Consider the following 24,254-nt stretch of genomic DNA (forward strand, 5'->3'; position numbering starts at 1 on the left):
TCTTCAAAACTGTCAAGGTCATCAAAAACAAGGAAAGCCTGAGTGTCTGTCATATCTGAGAGAAGCCCAAGAGGACAAGACAACAAAACTGTTGTTATGGATAGGAAATATGTTATGGATAGGAACTTGGAACAGAAAAAAGGACACCAGGTAAAAATGAAGAAAATGTGAATAAAATATGAACTTCGGCTAATAATATATCAACCTTGTTTCACTAATTGTAACCAATGAATCTGACTACCATATAAGCTCAACTTAGGGGAACCTGGGTGTGGAGGATTATCTTCATCATTTTTCTGTAAATCTGAAACCATTTTAGAATAAAAAGGTTTTTGTTGTTGTTTTTGTTTTGTTTGAGGCACACAGGATTAAACCCTAGGTCATGTGCATGCTAGACAAGTACTCTGCCACTAAGATACATCCTGGCCCTTAAAAAGGTTATTTTTAAACAGAAACACTACCTAAAGAACATGCATGCATAACAATAAAAATGAGTAAACCATCTATATATGTTAGAAGCATGAACAACAGTGAGCTGATCTTTATGAAGCACAAAGAAAGCTTTGTGGCTCAAAGTGAAATTGCTAACCTGTAGCATGTCATGTGGAAGCTTTTGAAATGCACAATCAGGCCCCACACTGTACCTACTGGATCAGAATCTGCATGTTAACAAGACCTACAGATAATGTATAGGCACTTGTGTTATGGTTTAGAGGTGGTGTCCCCCAAAATCTTACCTGTGAGACAATGCAAGAAGGTTTTGGAGGAGAAACAGCTGAGTCATGACCTTAACCTAATTAGTGAATTGATCCCTGATGGGATTAACTGGGGGTAACTGGAGGCAGATGGGGTGTGGCTAGAGGAAGTGATTCATTGGGAGCGTGCCTATTGGGTATATATTTGTATGTGGAGAATGAAGTCGGTCTCTGCTTTCTGATCACCATGTGAGATGTTTCCCTTTGCCACACTGTTCCACCATGATGTCCTGCCTCACCTTAAGCCCCAAGGAATGGAGCCTGCTGTCTCTGGATTGAGACTTCTAAAACCGTGAGCCCCTAAATAAACCTTTCCTCCCCCTTATTGTTCTGGTCAGGTCTTTTAGTTGCAGCAGCGAAAAAGCTGATGAAAAAAAAAAAAAAAACATGAAAATGTAAAAGACACTAGCATGGAGGATATCCAACATCAAATGCACTGTCCCCCCCCAACACCTACCTCCTCCCAGCAAAATTCTATCTATCCATCTGTTTTTCTGAGAGACATGTTTACTGCAAGAGCTTATGAGCTTACCATCAGCCAAAAATTCTAATCATGAAAATATTTCCAACAGGAAAAACTGTAGGCTAGGTCTCTACACAAAGATGGCATTCTTGGTCTTAATCTAAAACATCCTCTAACCTAGAGAATAAGTATAGAGAATGCCTTAAAAAAAAAAAAAGTATGTTGATGAGTTCAAAGTATTGACACAGTCTTTGAGTTCCACCAAGACAGAATGAAAAATCTTTTCCTCTGCCCAGGTGGAAGTGCCTTCACCTCTGTCTGTGGAGGGGGAAATCAAGCAGAGTAATTACAGGTGGAATAAGAGCTATAAGCTCCAGATTACTCTCAGGAAACATTTCTTAGTCTAAATGCACTTTTTAATTAGCTCTTCCAATAGCATCATGCTAATTGGCTAATTTGGGAATGATATGAGACCCTGTGTGCTTTAAAGAAAATCTGTTTGTTGATATATTTATTTGCAACTGAGACTGTCTTATTGCTGGCAGGACAGATATTATTAAAACAGAATCACCTGCTTATTTTAACCAGGTTTTTTTTAATGAACACACATGTATTGGATTATCCCTAGGGTTTCAGGAGGAAGTATTAGCATTTTGAATGATGGGAAATTGCCACTTAGCTGGGAAATAAATGAGATTTAAATAGATCCCATTATTTTTTACAAGGTTATTATTGTAAATGTTTCATCATAGAAGAAATGCCCTTCTAGTCTATCCTCGTTGTTAGTTTATGATTGGGGTGTTAACCTCTAACTAGCCCAGCTCTTCATGTCAAGCCACAGAGAGTCTTCATAAGTGGTTATTACATAAAATAAAATTACCCTTTATTGGCTCACATAACATTTCCAAGAAGTTTCTTGGTTTGTTAGCTATGTTGTGAATAAAATGTATTAAATTTATTTGCCTGGGCTAGGAAACTGACTTTCTAAAGTTTTATCGGTTTAATAGGCTCTCCTGAACACTGTAGAAACATAATCTAGGTGACGATGTTTGGATATTTATTTATCTCTCACTAGACTATTTCATACTGCTTTACTTGCTTTACTAAGAGATGCCACTTCATGATCCAAACTTCCCCTCCATCCTACTATTTGAAATGTTTCCAATTACTGCCACTACGTAAGAAAAGTAGAAAGTACCTGAATAGCCCTGGATTTTGCAAAGTACAGGGTAAACAGTCTCCTTCCTCCAGTTTAGTATTCTCTTTATATCAAAAAGTATTACTGAGCTGGCTGCAGCTATTCAGCACAGCCAAGTTCCATCATTAAGTTTGGAAATGCTAGGCTGCCCCCTACCGTTGAAAATTGGGAAACACCTTTCTTTGTCGCTCCATTCACAGAAGATTCTTTCAAAAACAATGTTTAACCAAAGCACAGATTAGTGATGATTAGTCACATTGATGCCTGCAGGGGAAATAAGGATATAGAGCAAAACTTCCTGTAAAAAATTTTTAAATTTTGTAACTAATGCTACTTTAAGGGTCTAGAGGTCCATCCATGAGGTGATAATAAAGGTTGAATACTACATGATCAAAAGCATATATGTATATACATTTTCTAAAATGATAGTGTGTGTTGCTTTCATCATATTTCAAAGTAATAATTAACGGGGGTCTATACCTTTCTTCTGTGTGTGTGTGTGTGTGTGTGTTTGTGTAGGTGATCCATCTACTTAACAACAGATGTTTCACTTCTTGAATTCCTCTTTTTCAATAACCCTGTTCTCTACCTCACCTTCTTTAGTCACTTAGGCCCTATTTCTTATTTTATTTTAGGACAAAGTCTCACTAGGTTGCTGAGGCTGACTTCAAACTTGTGATCTTTCTGCCTCGGCCTCCTTAGTAGCTGGAATTACGGGCATGTGCCATCACACCTGGCCCCCAGATTATTTTCAACTAGAAAATAATTCTGGAAACGGTGTGGTAGAATTAGATCTTGAACTACTCCTGAAGGGATATATAGCATCTATAAATGTAGACAGTGGCGTAGGGAGGATGGAGGATTTCCAGTAAAAAAAAAAAAAAAAAAAAAATCAAAGTTAAGAGCACGGTGTGTAGCAGTCATGGGAACACCATGTAGTTCATGTAGTTCAGTTGTTTTCAGAAGCAAAGAATAAAATAAAAGGAGTGTTATGAAATGTGGTAAAAAAGGAACAGTAGTTGAAGAATATACAGGGCCTCAAATGCTAAGCTAATAATGTACACTTCACTAGCTACCAAATGAGCAAACTAATGAAAGTTTTTAGGTATACTAATGGAAGGTTGTATAGAATAGAATAAAAGGAGAAAAGACTAGAAGCTGGAATAATAATCAAAAGGACAGTTGAAATCCTATAAGGAGAATGCCAGTGAATGAAGAGGTATTCTTAGATTACAGATATTCCAGAAATTGAACATATACCATAAAGGAAGGAACATAGAATTGGTGGTTTGAAGCTGGGGTTAGAGCAAAGCTTATTATAGAATGTCAGTACCCCGACTGATAAATTTGATATGATTCCAACCAAAATCCAAGCAGAATTTCCAAGTAGAAATTGATAAACTGATTCTAAAATGGAGGGGAGAAAGCAAAATAACTAGAAATGTCCAATGAATTCTGAATTAAGAACAAAGTTGTAGGATGCACACTGATTCTAAGACTTAGTATAAAGCTACATTAATTTAAAAAGTCTGGTACAGGTGAAAGGATATACACCCAAGTCAATAGAATAGAATAGAGAGTCTATAGATAGACCCAATACAAAAATATTCAAATAAAGCCATGAGTGTGGCTGAGGTGCCAAGATAATTAATTCACTTTCAACATAGGCTTTTTTTTAAATATAATGCTGAAACAATTCAATATCCATAGAAAAATCTTTGAAACTGTGAATTAGGCTAATCTTTCACAAAAAAAGACATCAAAAGCACAACCCATAAATGAAAATATTGATGTTAGACTTCATCAAAATTTAAGACTTCTGTTTTTAGAAAGACATTGTTGCATAAAAAGATGAGTTAAAGACAGGAGAAAAATATTTGCAAAATATATGTCTGATAAAAGAATTGTATCTGGAATGTATTTTTTTAAAACTTAAAACTTAAAAATAGGAAAACCAATAAGCCAAAAATAAAAGAAGGCAAAATATTGGAACTGAAATTTACCCAGAAGATGACCTATGCATGCATGGCACATTCCATGTAAAAATGCTCAACAAAATGAGTCATTACAGAAGTGCAGATCATAACCACACTGTGCTGTTACTGCACACTGGTTAGAATGGCTAAAAACAAAATTTTTTTAAATTGATGACACAATATGCCAACAAAGATTCCTGAATTGCTGGTGACAATGTAAAATGATGCAGCCATTTTGGAAAACAGACTTTTGGTTTCTTACAAAGTGAACTTTACATTTACGTATACATATACATAAACATATACAGCCAGAAATCCTACCCATAGATATTTTCTCAGCAGAAATGAAAGTATATGTTCATACAAAACCCATACATGAACATTTATGGCAGCTTTATTCAGAATTTTTTTAAAAACTAGAAACAACTCAAGTGTCTTTACCTGGTAAATAGATAAACATAGTACTGAGCAATAAAAAGAAGGTAGTACTCATCCATGCAATAACATGGATGGATCTCAAAAACATTGTACTAAGGGAAAGAAGCCAGTCTCAAAAAGCTACCTATTCCATGATTCCAGTTATATGATATTTTGAAAACGGGAAAAGTGTAGGGACAGAAAAGAGATGAGTGGCTACGAAGGGTAGGAATGGCATAGGAAAGACGTTTACTATAAAGAGACAAAAGATAATTTTGAGGAGGGCCAGAATAGTTTAGTATTGTGTTTGTAAGGGTAGTTACACAATGTATGTGTTTGTCAACATGCAGAGAGACACACTGACAAGGCTGCATTTTACTGTACATAGATGTTACTTCAAGAATCCTTTTGATACCATTTTCCACAACACTAAAAACAATACCTAGAAATATTTGAAAAAAAAATTAATGGAAGATGTATAATCTCAACGTGGAAAACAAAATCCATTACTAAGATAAATAAAAGCTAAATAAATACATGGCTATGCCATACTTATTGTTCAGAAGTCAAAAAGTTTCAACTCCCCCAAATGTATCTTTAGATTTAAAGCAATCACAGTAAAATTCCAAGCTGATTGTGTGTATGCATGTTTAAAAAAAAATGGAATGAGGAGCTGTGCTTAAAGCATAGAACAAGTAATAGATAATAAGTATTTCTGAATTACCAAGAGCAGTAAACCAGTAGGAACTGGTCAAATTTATTCAAGTCAACAGCAGACATCCAGTTAATAAAATAAGAATCACAGAGATGAAGAACCTAGAAGATGTAAATATACTGGTTATATTAATAAACAGAGAACACAATGGTTCTTACAAATGAGATGAGCTAAGATCTGAATTAGGCCTTTTGATTAATATTTATTGAGCTAAACTGTGCTAGGTGCTTACATAGGCTTTCTCTCTATAACCAACACAATTAGCTTACAAATTGAGAAGGCAGCCATTGTTATCTCCATCTTATAAATTAAGAAGCCACAGCTTTATAAGTTTAGATGTTTCACAAGGTCATCAATCCAGTGAATGACGGATTTGTTATTCACACCTATCACTACCAGTTTGCTGCTCAGGAGGAGTCTGATTGGTAAACCAAGATTGCTAAGTATAACACTTTGTGGTTCAGATGCATAGAGCAGTAGGCTGGGAGACGGTGTCATGCTGGGGACTATGATTTGCAACAAATGAAAATCAAGAAATCAGCAATTTGGTTTCTGATGCGATACAATTTGGGAAAGGGGTGGTCTTGTAACAAATAGTAGAGAAAAAACTAAATGATGAGTTAGAAAACATGGAAGTCATGAAGCTTGATTGAAATTACAGTTCATCATGCTTTATTAATATAGCCAAAGGTAAGAAAAGTGTCACAAGATGTTCATATTCTGTGTGAAAAGAAAATTCCTAGCTTAGGTACCTTACAGCCTCCAGAACATCATGTATAGCCATGTATGACTGCTTTATTCCAGTAGTCCATGAGATAGAATTGGGCTGGTTTCATAGTAGGGCCATTGTTTTTTTTGCTAAAACCTGGTCAAAGATGCCTGCAGTTCATGCTAGTTGGGTTTACAAGTTAAAAACTGCTTCAGTGAAAATATTGCATAGAAAAGACATCAAGCAAACAACAGAGATGCTGGTCTTAACTAAAGGTAAACTAGAGCTGGGCACAGGGGGTGCATAGCTGTAATTCCAGCTGCTCTGGAAGCTGAGGCAGGAGGATCGCAAGTTTGAGGCCAGCATGGGCAATTTAGGAGAACTTCCTTCAAAATAAGAAATAAAAAGGGTTGAAGGTGTAGCTCAGTGGTATAGCACCTCTGGGTTCAATCCTCAGTACTGAAAAACATTTTTAATTAAAAAAATAAACTATAGATAGGGCTAGGGTTGTAGTTTAGTAGTGGAGCACTTGCCTCACATGTATGAAGCACTGGGTTCAATCCTCACCACCACATATAAGTAAATAAATAAAGGTATTGTGTCTATCTACAACTAAAAATATTAGGCTCCAGCTGACTAGACAGTAAGCAAAACCTTTGTGTCCTAAGAAAGCCCTTGTGAAATTCTGGGCCAGACATTTGGCAGCTAACACTAGCTACTAGCCTACCACAGGAAGAGAAGGCCTCTGGATTCTGCCTGCTGCAAATAAACAGTAATTTTTTTGTTAAAACACTAGGTGTGCCCCGTGATGGCAGTGACTGCATGTTGCAGAGATCTAAAAAGAAGCATCAGAGGCAAAAATCCAGTTCTTGAAAAAAGAGTATTTCCATGTACATAAACCTAGATATTAGAAGGTGAAACTTTGAAATGACAATTCAACTACTTGATGCTACAGAGCACACAGCGAGGCTGAAACTTTTAAACAGGGCTTGCCCATGAAGTCTATCACCCCAAAGTCATCCTGCATTCTGATCATGGAACAAACTGTCATTTAGCTTAATTTATGTGATTCAAGGATTGTCCCCCATCACTCATGCCACTTTAGAAATTCACAGGAGAAAGCAAGCTTCAGAAGAAGTAGGTTTCTGAATCCTAGGCAATTTCAAAGCAAGAAGCAATGAAAATAGCCCCTGGACACAGGATTGAAGGTGCCAACTCACAAGAGAATATTGACAGCAGGCTTCTAGATAGATAGGCACTCAACAGAAATTTAAAGGAAAATAAAAATTTAGAGACATTGAATAGGCTGAGTGGGAAAGACAGGCATTTCAGAATAGACAGTTATGACCACATTGCTATTGCAAATTTCTAAACACTGTAAGAAGGAAATAATGCCTCAAAGGCCATTCTCCAAAAAAACAAAAAGGAATCAGTCTACATAAACTTATTTTTTAGCCCAGATATATAGTAAATGCATAATGCCAAGATTAACCTCATTTTTTCCACATTCATTTAAATCCATATGTCATGGACTCCGACTAACTCAAACATGCTGATGGGCATCCTGGGGAGGCTGAGTGATTTTCTCTATCTCCCTCCTTCAGATAAAGGGTCTGTCCTATGACTTTGGTGACATATGCACTGGGTTCTGGAAACAGTTTTCACTGGGTAACTGCTCTCAGAGTTGAGGATTGACTTATCGCCTAAATATGGTGGGTGGTGAGAAATCTTTTATGTCATATTACACCTTGGCCTTCTAAAATGGAAGTTCATCAGAGGCCTAGAGTTAAGGGAATATGACTTTGGAAGTTGGATGGAACAAAGGTCATCCCAGTAAGAAGTCAGCCAGGATGCAGCTGCTACAGAGACCACACCTCTCCCCAGTCCTCAAAGCTCCTGGATAGAGACTTGAGATGCAGAAAGGGGAAGATTGTTTCTTTGAATGTCCTAGCTCACTGGGCATTGAATTTTATTTTGTTTTCAAATTCCTTTGAGTTCAACCTTCAGATCTAAATGGGCGAGAAGATTTAATATGTGGGCATTAATATCTCCCTGTGAATTTGATATCAAGAAGTTTATTCAAATTTTGAGCATCTCTGTATTGATGTTTCATTACTAGAATATCCTTAATGCTATCACTTATTCTCACTGCAGAGTCCTTAATACACTGTTGAACAATGTGACTAGGCATAATTTAGGATGAGAAATAGAATAGAAAGTTACTTATTTTTCATTTATTTGGGTTTTGCTTTTATTCTGCTCCTGGGGATTGAACTTGAGGCCTCACACATGCTGGCAAGCAGGCTAACACCAAACTACACCCTCCAGTCCTAATTTTCAGGCTTGTAAGCAGTTACCTTCAATTTGAAAATGTAGAGTTCTGACCCATCTTACATCCAACCAGGGACAAAATCTAGATGGCCTACCAGTGATACAAGGAGGAAACACAAAGGAACAGAGATTGAGACTGGGGGGAGTTGATTTTTTTTTTTTAATAAATAATGTTGTGGATTTTATTTATTTTTGTTTTTTGTTTGTTTGTTTGTTTTTAGAGAGAGAGAGAGAGAGAGAGAGAGAGAGAGAGAGAATTTTTTTTTTTATTTTTTAGTTCTCGGCGGACAAAACATCTTTGTTGGTATGTGGTGCTGAGGGTCGAACCCGGGCCGCACGCATGCCAGGCGAGCGTGCTACCGCTTGAGCCACATCCCCAGCCCGAGTTGATTTTTTTTAAGTGGGTTAGGACCATCATGAAAGATGGCTTATCCCTTTCCCATAAAGGCCAAGACCACATGGTTGCTTGGCTATAGGCTAACTGTATAAGCCTAGTTGGGTCAAGAGAACATAAATTTGGAAAACATTTGTGAGAGAATGATTACTCTCCAATCCTAATATTTTCTTACATATAAAAAGAACTCCACTAAGAGGAAAAGAAAGATGGGAGGGATGCTCATGAAAATTGAAGGGAGGTCAGTAGAAGAGAGAAAGGGACCAGGGGGAGGAAGAAGGGAAGGGAAAGGGAAATTACTGCAGAGTGACATCGGCCAAATTACATTGTTCTATTGTGTGCATGTACAAATATGTAACAATAAATCCCACCATTATGTACAACTATAATGGATAATTTTCTAAAATGAGGGGGAAAAAAGAGTTCCATTAGCTATAATTCTCATTTATTCCTTCATATAAATAAATTTTAATGATAAATAACTTTTTAATGAAAAAGAAGAAATGTTAAAAAAGTCAAGATCCTGTTTTTCTGGAAAAAAAAAATACTGATAGAACACACATTACTGACCAGTTGATCAATTAAGTTATTACTGAAAAAGCTTCAATTGTGGATTCAACCCACACTGGTACCTATTTGACATGATATCACAACATCACCATCTCTACTTACCATCTTGGCTTGGGCATCAAATTTGTATGACCAAAAGCCTAGACATGAGGGAATGGTTCAGCACAGTTTGCTACGAAAACCTTCTAAAGCTATATCTAATGGTTGGTGAGCTATACCCTCTTTAGATACATCAAGGACAACATGTTTCTCTCCTCACAGAAAGATATCAAGAACAAATAGTCATTATGTAATTGTTTGGAACCTGAGTTTGTGCTATCTAAATTCTGCTCCTTACAAGTTTGTTTTCCTCAGATGCTAATAAAGACTAAAAGTCTGCTCAGATTCTTTTCATAATAAATCTTAATGAGAATAATGAAATGTTGGAGGCAAAATTTTATGAACATAATATCAAAAACCAGACCAAATTTCAACCTTTATTTAATGTATGGAATTTTTAGGCCTCCTAAATATTATGTAATGTCTAATATCATTCTGAACTATGCCTTTGGTGAAGCTGAAGGTTAACTCTTTAAGCACTTGTCAAGTTGTAAAGTTCTTGGATGCTTTATAGAAAGCAACAAATTTTAAATTCCCAAATCTCATTTATTAGTAAGACACATGAAGGCATATGAGTCCTATTAGAGTGATTGCTGAATTCTCTCAAAAATCAGCATGAGTCAAACATTTTAGATGAACTCAGATTTAACTATTCTTTTGTTTAAATTCATAAACTCCAAAATTATCATGAGGTTGTTTTACACTTGCTCCGGTCTGCATACTGTAGCTCATCCAGAACATTTCTGATGTTCTCCACGCACACTTCACCTCTGTGATGTTTTTTTGATGCAAGAGTCCATACATTTTCAAATTCTTCTTCAGAAAGATTCACACCAATGTTACATAATATCTCTGCAATCTAGAAAAAAAAGTATTTTAAAACCACACCAAGATTTATGTGTTTTAAATTTCGTATTTAAAATCTTTTATAATACCTTAGACTATGGATATTTGTACCGAAAAAAAGTGTGTGTGTATATGTGTAGGTATGTGTGTGTGTGTGTGCATGTGTGTGTGTGTATGCGTATGTTTGTAAATTTTTAAGAGGTCAACACTTCATCTGAAATCTCAAAAAGACATCCTCTGTCTCTTCCTATCAATTCTAGCTCTGAACATAATGAAAAGAGGCAGTTACTCCCTGGATTCCACCCTGTCCATGCCTGGCATTGGTGCCTAAGTGGCTATTGTGAGCCAGCTGGTGGATCTCACTTTATAACTCCTCTAGGCAAAGGATCACCTGTGCTACAGGGGCCACATTTTCTGAGGCGGGGGGGGGGGGGGCGGAAGATACATGGTCTGACATATGGTGTGGCAATAGTACAGAATATTTTAAATCAGTGATCACCTCAGATCATCTGGGACATATGATAGCAGTAGACAGGAAGGGTGGAAGAGTGGCCCTTCTTGTGCCTACTTTTTGGTGTTAGAAGCCCAAGGTCATAAGGATACTTCCACAAGAAGAGACGGATCTTTCCTTTTCCCAACTAAGAACAGTATTTAACTACTGAACAGTATCTGAATTGTACTAGAATGTCAAAACCAAATTGGACCTTATTCATCAAAAATCCTATAATCAGGGATTCTCTAGACTTTTATGATATAAAAGCTATACTTTTGAAAATAGTAGTCACTGAGAAGCAAACATTTCCATATTTGTTATCTATGAAACCGTCATTTCTTTCAAAGGGATGGCTGTACCTCTTCTTTTGATCTGGTCTTGAAGAAGTCTCTCTCAAACACTCCTTTCTGGGAAAAGATGGTAGGATAGAGTAACGAGTAAGCATTGCCCTCTTCTCCATAATTAGTTCTATCACTGACACGACGAATTCGAGGGGCAGGAATATCACATCGAACAGTTGGAACACCAAAGATGGGGTAACCTAGGTAATCCATGAGGGAGGAAAACGGGCATGAGGCACAGCCGTGTGCACAGCTACTGAGCACTTGAAATGTGACTATTCTGAATTGCAGGGTGTTATAAAAGTAAAATTCAAACACTCTAGTGCAAAAAGAAAAAAGGCAGCCAGGTGTGGTGGTGCACACCTATAGTCCCAGAACCGAGGAAGCGGAGATGGAAGGGGACCTTGAATCCAGGAATTCAAGACCAGCCTGAGCAACATAGTAAGGCTCTGCCTCAAAAAAGAAAAGAAAAAATGCAAAATATTTAATAGTTTGGTTAATTTAATAATTTAGGGAGTTGGTTTTCATTTGGGAGGAGTACTGGAGATTGAACCCAAAGCCTAATGCGTACTAGGAAAGCACTCTATGATGGAACTACATTCCCCAGTCCTTTATTTTATTTTATCCTGCAACAGGGTCTCACTATACTGCCTAAGCTTGACTTGAACTTTTTGACCTCCTACTCATCCTCCTGAGTAGCTAGGATTACCAGTGTCTACCACCACACCCCTGTCTATTTTCTTTCTTAATGTGGCTTTTTTTTTAATGTATTAGAAAATTTTAAAAGCATACATGACTCCAATTACTTTTTTTTTCTTTTTTTTTTTTTTTTGGTACCAGTGGTTGAACCCAGGGGTGCTCAACCACTGAGCCACATCCCCAGCCATTTTTTTTTATTTTATTTTGAGACAGGGGTCTCACCAAGTTGCTGAAGCTAACTTTGAACTTGCAATCCTCCTGCCTCAGCCTCCAGAGCCACTAGGATTACAGGTATCACTTATATTTCTATTGGAAAGCACTATTCTAAAGGATGTGGCATGATTTTGTACACTAAAATATACAGCACATCTACAAAAACAAATGAGAAAAATATATAAATCCTTCATCTTGTCCTTCATTCAAGAAAGTGATCTGGACTAATAGACTTTCTAAAAAATCAATATTCATGCTCAATTGAAATATGGGTGTCATGGTTTGAATCTTTCTCTCCCAAAATTCATGTGACAAAGTTCCAACCCCCAGAACCATAATAACCATATTTGGAAATAAAATCATTTCAGATGTAGCTAAGTTGAGTTAGTACTGGAGTGTGACAGGTCCCTAATTCAATAGGAAAAGCTTGGACAGAGACATACATACAGGAAGAACACCATGTGAAGAGGAAGGCAGAAATCAGGGTGATGTAGCAAAAGCCAAGACATGCCTAAGACTGCCAGCAAACCACCAGAAGCTAGAGGAGAGGCATGGGACAGATTCTCCTGCAGAAGGAGCCAAACTTGCCAATATCTTGATCTCAGACTTCTAGAGTCTGGAACTGTGAGAAAATAAAAATCTGCTGCTGAAGCTACCCAGTTTGTGGTGTTTTGTTACAGCAGCCCTAGCAAACTAATACATAGGGTTTTAATATGTAGAGAAATGTCTTGAAAAACCTTTTAACTATTTTAAGGCAAAGAATCACATGGTTTGAAAGTGTTAAAATACATGGTTAAGCCTGAATTACTACAATGTATAACATTCAATGTTCTGATCTATGAGGGTTTCAATTTCATTAATATATAAAGAATCTTTTCACTTGAGTCATCATTAGCAATTCAGCCAACATCTATATGTGAGAGTTCCTAAGGGTTTAGAATATGGAGTCAAATGTAAGGTCCAAGGCTTCAAGAAATCTATAGTCTAATACAGAGGGAGTCTGGGGACAACGAAAAGACACAAAAGAATACTTCTGATCCTCATGAAACTTGCCAAATAATGTGACATACTTACAGATAGATGGGACAGCTCCTACAACTGCATTGATCTCAGAAGAAGTTGTCTTATAGTAGCTAGAAACTTTATCACTTGGTCTCAGAAGTGTCCGGACAATCTTTTTTGAGCTCCCTGGTTCTTTTAAGACAATATCCTCAGGTTTTATCAGGAGAGTTGGTTCAGATTCTTTCAAGTTAGCCTCAGCAGGATTTGCACAATCTGGTTTTTTATCTTTAAGAAAAACAAGGGGGAAAAAGTACAGGAATACAGGAATATGTTACTACTTGGTTCTTGCTGCTCTGCAACAAGATGAGTTTCTTGTTTAGTTTCTTCCTGGTAATGGAAAGTAAGCAGATATGAACCCAGTACTGATGCCAACACCCAATGTCCTACATCAGATAATCTGAACATGGATCAGTGTTTCCTCTCACAACTCCATTTACTTTATTCTAGAATAAAGCTTTCAAATCTGATAGATCAAAAGTAATTTTTCTCTTATTTATTTATTATTAGAGCTTAGGAGTGGGGCATAGCTCAGTGTCGGAGCATTTGCCTAGATGGGAGAGGCCCTAAGTTTGATCCCCACCATTGAAAAAAAAATAGAGAAAGAGAGGGTGGGAAAGAAAATGAGAGAGAGAGAAAAAAACACACAAGAGTAAGCACTTGTTCTCATATTAACTTGGGTTGTTCTAGTCTACTGAAGTTGTTTCTAGAACTGTGTCCTAGGGAGAGGTAGAAGACATATTTGGAGTTAAATATTCAATGCATACTTGATTGAAGGATCAGGAAATACGTATTACAACACCCAGAAAGGTGGTGAGAACCCACTATGAGCTCAGGAACTGGTTATATAACTAGCCTCTATAAATCAGTGTATTAAAAAAAAAGCCAGGATGAGTGTGTAATTTAGTGGTAGCCTGTATGCTTAGCATGTGCAATGCCAAGAGTTAAATCCCCAGCACCGAAGGAAAAAACAAATCTGATGTAGAACTGAAGTTGTAAGACAATATACTCTTTTACAGATTTGCTTTGGTAAGTCAATTCTCAAATTTAAGGAGTAAATTTATGAGATATCCTTTCCAAAGATCTGGTTACTCCACACATACCACTAGAGGGTACTGTGGTGTTTCAATCACCAAAGGACTCAACAGGTTCAGGGACACACAAGAGTAGCAGAGGTGAGTGGTGCATCATTATCAAAGCCAGGTGGAAACGGGAAAAACAGAAAGAACACATCCCCTTAAAGTGTGCCTAATCCATGCCACCAAAGCATTCAGGTCCAGAGTTCCAGATTCTCTAACCCATTCCTATACCTAACAAAAAGCAGAAATCTGGACGGTGCGAAATTTGTTCCTCAGAATACTGCCTTAGGGTACCCACCCCTTGAAAAGTCAGCAGTAAGACAGAATTTAGGGGCTGGGGATGTGGCTCAAGCGGTAGCGCGCTCGCCTGGCATGCGTGTGGCCCGGGTTCGATCCTCAGCACCACATACCAACAAAGATGTTGTGTCCGCTGAGAACTAAAAAAAATAAATATTAAAAATTCTCTCTCTCTCTCTCTCTCTCTCTCCTCTCTCACTCTCTCTTTAAAAAAAAAAAAAAAAAAAGACAGAATTTAACATACGAAAATTTCTGGCAAAACCCCTTCTGGGCCTACTAGCCCCTAACTTGCAGGTTCCTCCCTAAAATTTTAGAAGATAAAATCCTCAAGAACATCATTGACAATAGCTAATGAAGTTGGAATCCAAAAACAGGAACAACTTGAAGAACCATCTGATTTGAAAATAGGCTTTTGCTCTCCCCCACTACTTCCTGAGTTGTGCCAAGAAGGAAAAAAAAATGTCATCCGCCTCTTTATTTCTGAGAGGATTGGGGTAGAGTTGTTTTCTACAAAATAAAAACTTAATTGGGTAAAGAAGATTCTGCTGCTTTCTGAATAGATAGAAATAAAGGCTGCACCAGACACACTGCGTAAGGGCTCACTCCTGTCCTCAGTAGAAACCAAAATTTGGTTTTGGCATTGCAGAAAGGTATGGTCCAGGAATAAAGGTAGAGCAGGGTGTGGCTCAGAACCTTAGTTCTTTTTGTTTCTTTTCCCCAAATGCTGGTATAGTCACTTTTTAGAGAACAGACAGACATTCCAAGGGGAAATAAAATTGTAAACAACCTTTTTTAAAAAGTTAATCCTCTCTACTAATAATCAAGTTACAAAAATTAAAGCAAATGAGGTATCATTATATATACCAACTAAATTATAATAATGTTTGAAGGTTGGAGTAAAACCTTCTCACAGCCTTGGCTGATAAAATTGCAAATTGGTAGAATCATTTAGAAAAGCAGAATGAAAATAAAGATAAGTTACTTCTGGGACAGACAATAATAACATTCATAAGAAATTAGATATAATTAGAAACAGAAAGCTTTTCCAGAGATGATAATCATAGCATTACCCATATTGCTTTTAAAATATCTGGAAACAACTTAGATTAGAGTGAAGAAATGGTTTAGTAAATCATAACACATAAGCATGAGGGAACTGAAAATGGAGCTTGCAGAAACCATAAAAGTATCTCTTCATTCCACAGAAATTTAAAAGCTAAATTTTAAAAGTCAAATAAAAATGGTATGTTCATTGTTATTACAGAAATGTTTAAAATATATATGCATATCTATGTATATGGTTAGTGATATAGGAAGATAACATGTAAACCTGAAAATATTTGAATCAAAAAGTAATAATTATGATTTTTTTTCCTTTTCGTGTAGAATTTTAAAAATTAATCTTCTTACGTGAAATTCTATATCACTACTGGGTTTTCCTGGGTAGGGAGAGCTAATTACTCTTAAGACAATGGTTTTCAAACAGCTTTGTGAGGAACTATCAAATTTTGAGTTCCTACAAAGCTTTTTTTTTTTTTTTTGCTTTTAATTTTTCTTGATGAATAATACCTGGTTCCAAACTCAAAACATACAAAAACATACATTTTTAAAAAGTTTGTCTCAGATGATAGCACAATTTCAGCAACTGGAGCTGCTGAGGCAGGAGAATTGTAACTCAGAGACTGGCCTCAGCAATTAGCAAGTCCCTGTCTCAAAATAAAAGTCATATATAGTATGTAGTTCAATGGTAAAACACCCTGGGTTCAAGTCCTCATACAAAAAAAAAAAAAGTATGGGGGGTGGAGTCTCAAGTTGGATATAAGGCTCAGCAGTAGAACACTGCTATAATATGCACTGAAGTCCAGGTTCAAAGCTCAGCATCACATAAAAAAAATAACATTGCTATCTTGTGCATCAGCCACCCAGTTCCTTCTTCCTGGAAATAATACATATTTTCAAATTCTTTCCTATTCTTCCACAGACATTCTATGTGCAAACAAGCAAATAAATAAAAATATGTGTGTATTTTTTCCCTTTTATATAATATTCAAGTCGGTAAGGTCTGAGCACCTAAAAAATGAAAATGTAAAATTCCAGTTAAAAATTAATCGAATCTTCACAACTTAAATACCTTTAATGATGACCCTCTCTTCATAATCTTTGAGAACCATTGTGTCTTTCCAGTTAAGAAAATTTGCAAATTCTAGGAAGTTAATCAGGCCATCATTATCCACATCACAGTAGTCAAACAATTGGTCCAGGAGATTCTCATCTAAATGCAAGTTGGCCTGGTTACAAGCTTCCTGGAGCTCTGCTTTATCTATCATCCCATCTCTCTTCTGTTAGACAAAAAGAAAAAAATAATAATAACAAGATGAGCACTGCCTTCAAGAGCAGAATGACCTGATAAGAACAATTAGGGGAGGAAAAGTTTATTTGGGGGCTCAAAAGTTTATTTGGCTCTCAGAAATCTCAATCCATAGATGGCTGACTCTGTTGCTCTGGGTCTAAAGTGAAGCAGAACATTATGGTGGAGGAGTGGGCGGGCGGGGAAGTGGCTCAGGGCATGGCCACCAGAAAGTAGAAAGACAGAAGTCCCCTCAACACAGACAAAATCTACCCTAAAGGCACACCCCCATCAACCCACGTCCTCCAGCCATACCCTACCTGCCTACAGTTACCCCACTTAATCCATATCAGAGAATTAATGAGCTGATTACATTAAGGCTCTCATAACCCCATCATTTCACCTCCAAACTTTCTCTCATTGTCTCACACGTGAGCTTTGGGGGGATACTTGTATCTAAACAATAGCAATTATTTAGCTTAATAAAAAATAAATAGCTCTATCCCATAAATTCAAGAGTCTTAATTTTAACATAAGAGGTGGTATATATTAAGCAAGATTGATCCTCATTGAGACAATGTCATATACACATACAGTAACTTCAAACCTTGGTTGGGACAAGCAGGGTATGGCTCAGAACCTTAGTTTTTTGTTTGTTTGTTTTGTTGTTGTTATTGTTGTTGTTTTGTTTTTTGGGGTTTTTTTTTTCCATTTGTTTAATTTTTAGGTGCTGGGGATTGAAGCCAGAGCTTCCCAAGTACTCAGAGTATGCCCTTTCACTAAGCTATATACACTCCCAGTCCCCATTCTATTTTAATCATGTTCTTTAAATCATGCTGTTTACACTAGGACTGAGCTGAAATAACCATGATATATGCTTGACATTTCATTTGACCAATGTTGTGTACAACATCTAGACAATTTTCCTTGCTTACAAGGTTTTTAACACCTTCCATGTTTCAATTGGGCAATAAGTAGTCCTTCATTGCATTGCTTATTAATGAGAAATTGAAAAGGTAGTTGCAAGACAAAGAACAGGGAGATCGATTCATAGACCAGGTTTTCTTGGCTAAAACTCTGATGGGCAAGAGGAGATGCTACCCATCCATCAAGCCCCTATTGTAACAATGACCATTAAATTTAATTCTGGCAAGGAAAAGGGAGGAATGTTTCCTTTCAGATAAGAGTTAAAGACAAAAGTACTTGCATAAGTATGAAGGGAGGGGGCTTTATGAGGGCTCTGAGCAAAAATTTTGGATGATTTCTTGGGAGAAGAAGCAGAGAATATAATGCCTGTTAAGGAAGAATGACAACAGCCAGGGCATCTTACCACTTGGCCCCTCCTGCAGTCTATCAAGCCGATCTTAAAGCCATTCAGAGATGATGGTAAAGATCTGAGCTCTTCATTTTTGTGATGTGTGTGTGTGTGTGTATGTGTGTGTGTGTTTGGCAGTGGATTTTGGCTGCTATAAGAGAGTTTTGGCTCCTTCAGAGAGATTTCCCTGAAAGGGAAAAACTCCCAAGGGAAATCATGAATGAATCACTGAGTAGTAGTATTCAGGTTCAAACTGCCCAGGCTTGGATTTACCATGTTGATGGAGGTGATCCCCTGAAGAAAAAGAAATGACTCAATGAGACAGACCCAATAAATTGCAGATAATTATTGCAGTCAGACCTGCAGCCCTGGGAAAGATCCCTAAGTCTTATGTTGAAACAAAATGTGAACTTAAAACACATTATCTTGACAATGGAGTTATAAATGTCCTAGATTAATGTAGACTACTTTATAAAAATTTCTACTGCAAGCCCAAGTTAACCAAAAATATAAACCCCATATCTGTGGCTGAAAAGTAATGGGGGAAGGAGTGCTGTTGAATCAAGAAGTCCACAAAAATAAAACAGATGCGCTAATAATAATAGCTTTGCTGACTAATACAGGAATTTGTCTAGACTGAAAAAAAAAATGTTGGTTTGTTTCATTGAGCTGTGTACAACCGCAATACCACTCAAAACTCAAGATAAATACTTCTTATTTCCTAGTTCAGAGACAGTCTATCTCTGTGCAGCCTTGATCCCCTCTTTTCCTGTACCCTAACTACAGCTCCTTTATGGAGAAAAGTGACTAGGGGAATGGGACCAAGGTCTTCCAGTCACCAAGAGGTCAAAGGCCACATCTGTCCAAGTATGCTGTAGAACTTCAAAGTTGGGAAGGGGTAGTGAGGACTCAAATTTTTATGCCTTTGAATACAGGCACCAAAGTCTGTATTCAATTCAATACTTTGTTCCAGGGTGGGGAGAAAGTGATACTGGATTTAGCTAGTAGAATTGGACAGGGTTCACAGAGAAGAACAAAAGCCAACTACAGGGCTGAGGGTGTAGTTCAGTGATAGAGTGCTCGCCCTGATTTCAATTCCCAGCGCGCACACTCACAAATTAAGCCAACAGTGAATTATTATTGATGAATATGTAATTGGTATTGATGTTCTCCATGCCTGGATTGTGATGTCTCATAAGTGCCAGAGATTGCCCTGATTAAGAAAAGTTGCATGTAGAAAACTGCAGTACATTTAGAGCCCCATAACTCTACTGACCCTTTAAGCTATAAGTCTCTGTTACAGGTCATTTTGCCAATTAGAAGCTCTGGAAAGTAAAGACAATCTTCACTTAGAGGTGCACCTCAAGGTTTAAGACACATTGTCTCCTGCTACTTTTTGAAAAGCAACTAAGCCTATTACTGGGCTCTTGTTGGAACTGACACTTGACCCCTGGCAACCTTGTGAGTCTCCAGCCTGGTAATCATTTTGAAGTGGGTCAACTTGGACTCAATGACGTACAAAGTGGAAAGGATCCAACAAGCCTCATTTGTCAGGTGGAAGTGGCATGTTCAAGAATGATATAGGAGCTGGGGATGGAACTCAGTGGTACAACATTTGCCTGAAGCATGTTGAGACCCTTGATTCAATCCCCTGCCCAGCTAAAAAAAAAAAAAAAAAGAAAAAGAAAGAAAAAGGAAAAAAAAAAATGCAGACATCCTTGCCCCAATAACACATGAGCTTTATATGAAAAAGGATAGTAATCTTTAGGAAATTTTTTATTTGCCATTCTGCCACTGAAGAAAAGCCACTGGTTCAAAAGGGCCTTGAGCTGGACATAGTGGCACATGTCTATAATCCCACAGCTCGGGAGACTGAGGCAGGAGGATCACAAATTCAAAGCCAGCCTCAGCAAAAGCAAGGTGCTAAGCAACTTAGTGAGACCCTGTCTCTAAATAAAATACAAAATAGGTCTGGGGATATGGCTCAATAATTGAGTGTCCCTAAGTTCAATCCCTGGTCTCCCCTCAAAAAAAATGGGGGGGGGGGAGGACTTGAATTCACAGAGGCTCCTCTGAATGCCTGAGCTTCTCTGATTATTTGCTCAAGCTGAAACTTGGTGGCTTTCACTGGGCTTCTGTGGCTTTCAAAACCAAAGTTAACATACAAAGGACCAAAACTGAATGTAGGCACAACTCAGCAGGAAGATCTAAAAGCCATTCCCATAGCTTGGGCCATAATAAAATATGTTACATTATTACTGAGTTGGGCCATTGCCAGAGGTCCTCCTGTTTGGTTTGCTACTTGAAAGCTACATACTCCCAGATTCAAGACACACTTCTTTTAGTTGCTAACTAACTGAACCATCTGAATAATTCAAGTTGATATTCACAATAAGAATTTATTCTCTGAGGAAATGATTGGAATTAAATTGTTAATCAAGCCTGAACCATTCAGATTGCTACCCTTGCTGCCTGGACCCATAGTTGTGCCAGTCCTGACATCACACATGTTATTACAATAGAACACAAGATAAAGGACTGTATATTGTGAATGCAGAAACTTCCACTACAAGCAAAAAAAAAAAAAAAAAAATGACTCCTGCCCCAAAAATGCCCCATCTGTCTCATGGTCAGAGAGGACACACTGCACACATGCTCACAACCGACAATATTGAACTTTGACCTCCTCTCAGAATATCAGTGGTGTGTCTACCAAAGTTGACACTTTTTCAAGTTATAGTCATGCTGTTCCAATATAATCAGCTGGCTCCAGTCACAATAGTGAGGCCATCTGAGGCTTTTTTTTTTTTTTTTTTTTTTTTTTTTGCTTTCTGGACCATTTTTAATACAACAATGGTCCATCTCATAGCACAAAAGCTGTTAATCAAGGTATTCAATAAACCTTTCTTCCTCTTTACCATCCACTGCCATCTAGTATTATTGAGCATTAGAATGGCATTCTCAAAAATTATTTACCTTTTTTATCAGCTCTTGGTAACTTTTACCTTAGTGAAAAGTAGTTTAGCTGTTCCCAGAAAGAAATCATCTTATCTCAACTGCTTTCACAATAAAAGGGGTGTGGGTTATAAAGGCCTATTTTGAAAGTGCAGGGTTCTGTCATGACCATTACTGATCATTGTACATCTTTTTTCCCCCATTAGCAACCTCAGGACAATCTGGTCGATCCTCCTCTTTGTAGCAACCAGGCATAAAAAGGATTCTAATGGTTGGAGACACAGTTCAGTGGTAGAGTATGCTTAGCAAGCACAAGGGTCTGGGTTAAATCCTCAGTAACACACACACACACACAAAAAAAAAAAAAAAATATTCTGGAGATACAAACTTAATTTCATCTCAGCATTTCAGCCACCTGATACTTTGTTGGGTTAACATAGTCCTAGTCAAAAAAAGAGTAATAATTCCTTGATTGAGCGCACTGCTCACCCAGTCTTTCTATAGAGGCCAAAACAGGAAATGAAATGGGTCTCTGGAACTTTTCCAAAATCTCCTCATCCTTCTGATAACTGACCTTTCCAGACCAAAGGTCTAGGTGGAAATAGGGAATGAATGGAGAAATGTGAAGTTTACAGTTGCTGCAATGAGACGTATGGACCTTATGGTGATAGAAAGAAAATAGCAATCGGGCCCTTAGAGAAAGAACGCCTTAAACCTGGAATGTCCAGGGGAGTGAAAGACATTATTTAATCTTTCAGTCCACCCCAGGGAGGCTTCATGTGAAGAAAAATGCTGTGGAGTAGCTCTCTCAAACTGTTAGAAGCACCATAAGTTTACTTGACAGCCAAGAATTTCTATCCATAATTTGAATGCCATTCTCCTCAATCTTACTGAGAATTCTATTGGAAATAACAGAGAATAACCTTAGTGACTGTTCCCCCCTCATGGAACACCTTTGGAGATCTTTCTCAACCCCATATTTTTTCATTGCATGGAGTGACTGAATACCATCATTCCACAGGGTGAATCAATGTCATCAACTAGCAAATACCATTGGCTGGTGGCACAGACAAGTAGGAAGTTGAATGGACGGTCTACAAGCAGCCCCCCACCCCCAAACAAGAACTGGATGCAATTATTGAATTTAGCTGAGAACCCTAAGGCCTACTAGTGAAATTTATTTTAGGAGATTATTTTAGTTTTAAGTTAATGATGTTTACATATTGGCAAAGAATGTATTCCTTAAGTAAGCACAAATTACTGAGTTCTACACATGCTTAATTAGACAATTAATTGAAAGAGAAAAATCGTCAACTGATTTCCATCATGAATTACATTGTCTGTAATATCCAAGAGCCAATATCCCTACTTGTAATTTTGAATTTATCATAGTGCTTGGCGCCGATTCTACTCTAGTGGTGTGCTCTATTTGTTTAACAACTGGCTGTTTGGAGGCTGTGGTGAAAAGAAGCCTTGATTTGTAGCAGTTGCTGTGTCCGTGGTATAAATACTTTCATCAGGGCTAATTTCTAACTACTGTTGGGATGTCACATGGCTTGCAAACTTCCTGAAAATTTAACAATATGCTCTCTCAAAGCCCGCTCTAGCATTCCACTGGTACTCTAATTTATGATTAATTCCTTGAGATGTGAAGTTCCCTAAGTGGAAAGTCTATACATTATCCAGAATAAAGCTTGATGTATTATGGGTGTTCAATAAATAATAGAATTAATTTTATACGCCAAGAAGATTCACTTAGGAAATCATAGTTTATTTGCACTGTTCTACTTTTTTTTTCCTACTAAATTAAATCTGGGCATCCAACAATATCAGATTCAAATAATCAAAAATTATCCTACAGCTGTACCAGAACCACAGCTTATTACCCTCTCAGTAAAAAGCTCCTTAAGGACACTGAGCACTACATTGTGCATATTAAAAGTTAACTGTTTAAAAGGTATACCAGCATTAAATAATTCTCAGTAATTTCCTCCCTGCTTAATTTAATTTTATCACAAGGAATATGCCTGGTGGTTTACTCAGATAATCAACAGCTATTAAGAAGATCATATTTCCTATAATTGCATTGAAAATGAAGAATTTTTAAAAGCAAAGTACTAGGTGTGAATGCAGGTTCTCTTATTCATGTCACTACTAGGTAAATTTCCTCTACCATGATATTTATGAGATACCTACATTTGAGTGAAAAGGAGCTGAGCCACAACTCAGTATTGGAATACATGTGGGAGCCCTAGGCTTAATCTCCAGCACCATAGAAAGGGGGAAAAGTTATAACAGATTAGAAGTTGAAAGGTGCTTATTTTAGCTTACTTTTTAAAAAATTTTTGAAATTATCTATTAATAGTAATTGGTTTCTATCAAAAGCTAACCAGTTGTATACTTGTGTTTTCTTTGAACACAGTTTTGTAGTAGTATTTTGGAAATAGGTGAGTACTTGTTTGTAGGTGTTTATTCCTACATGATTAGTACAATTTGAGGGGAAAAGGACAGTACTGGGAATCAAAAACAAGGCCTCTGCTGAGCACAACAACACACACCTGTAATCCCAGCTACTGGGGAGGCTGAGGCAGAAGGATCACATGTTCAAGTCCAGCATGGGCAACTTAGTGAGACCCTGTCTCGCAATAAAAAATAAAAGAACTGAGGGTGTAGCTCAGGTGTAGAGCACTCCTGGATCCAAAATAAATAAATTAAATTAATTAAATAAAATGGAAAGCACACCCTGCTCCTCTAGGGAAAGACATTCTAAGCATGAGTTGGACCTAGACGAAGGCACAATGTGAACGTGTTCAGATTAAGGTGTAGACTGTCAGATCTTCCCCAGGAATCCGGAGCTGTACCCTCCTCCTTGATCCTAACACACTGCAGTTTAGTTATCTACGAAAAAAAAAATGGTTCTCAAACTTGAATGTGCAACAGAATCACCTGGAATGCTTGTTAACATTGCTGAGCTCCATCCCAA

The 24,254-nt window shown here is 37.4% G+C and overlaps 1 protein-coding gene across 1 annotated transcript in view; it reads right to left on the reverse strand.

Annotated features, from left to right (window-relative positions):
• Positions 1-10,312: 10,312 nt before the first annotated feature.
• Positions 10,313-24,254, reverse strand: part of Efhb (EF-hand domain family member B) — a 53,235-nt gene continuing 39,293 nt past the window's right edge. Inside the window, exons 10-13 of the mRNA XM_026395930.2 lie at positions 16,786-16,993; positions 13,294-13,506; positions 11,326-11,507; positions 10,313-10,486 (exon numbers count right to left, since the gene is read on the reverse strand). Coding sequence (XP_026251715.2) covers positions 10,313-10,486; positions 11,326-11,507; positions 13,294-13,506; positions 16,786-16,993 — 777 coding nt within the window. The remainder of the gene's footprint in view (positions 10,487-11,325; positions 11,508-13,293; positions 13,507-16,785; positions 16,994-24,254) is intronic.

Source organism: Urocitellus parryii, chromosome 3 (genome assembly GCF_045843805.1).
Source record: "Urocitellus parryii isolate mUroPar1 chromosome 3, mUroPar1.hap1, whole genome shotgun sequence".
Taxonomy (NCBI): Eukaryota; Metazoa; Chordata; class Mammalia; order Rodentia; family Sciuridae; genus Urocitellus; species Urocitellus parryii.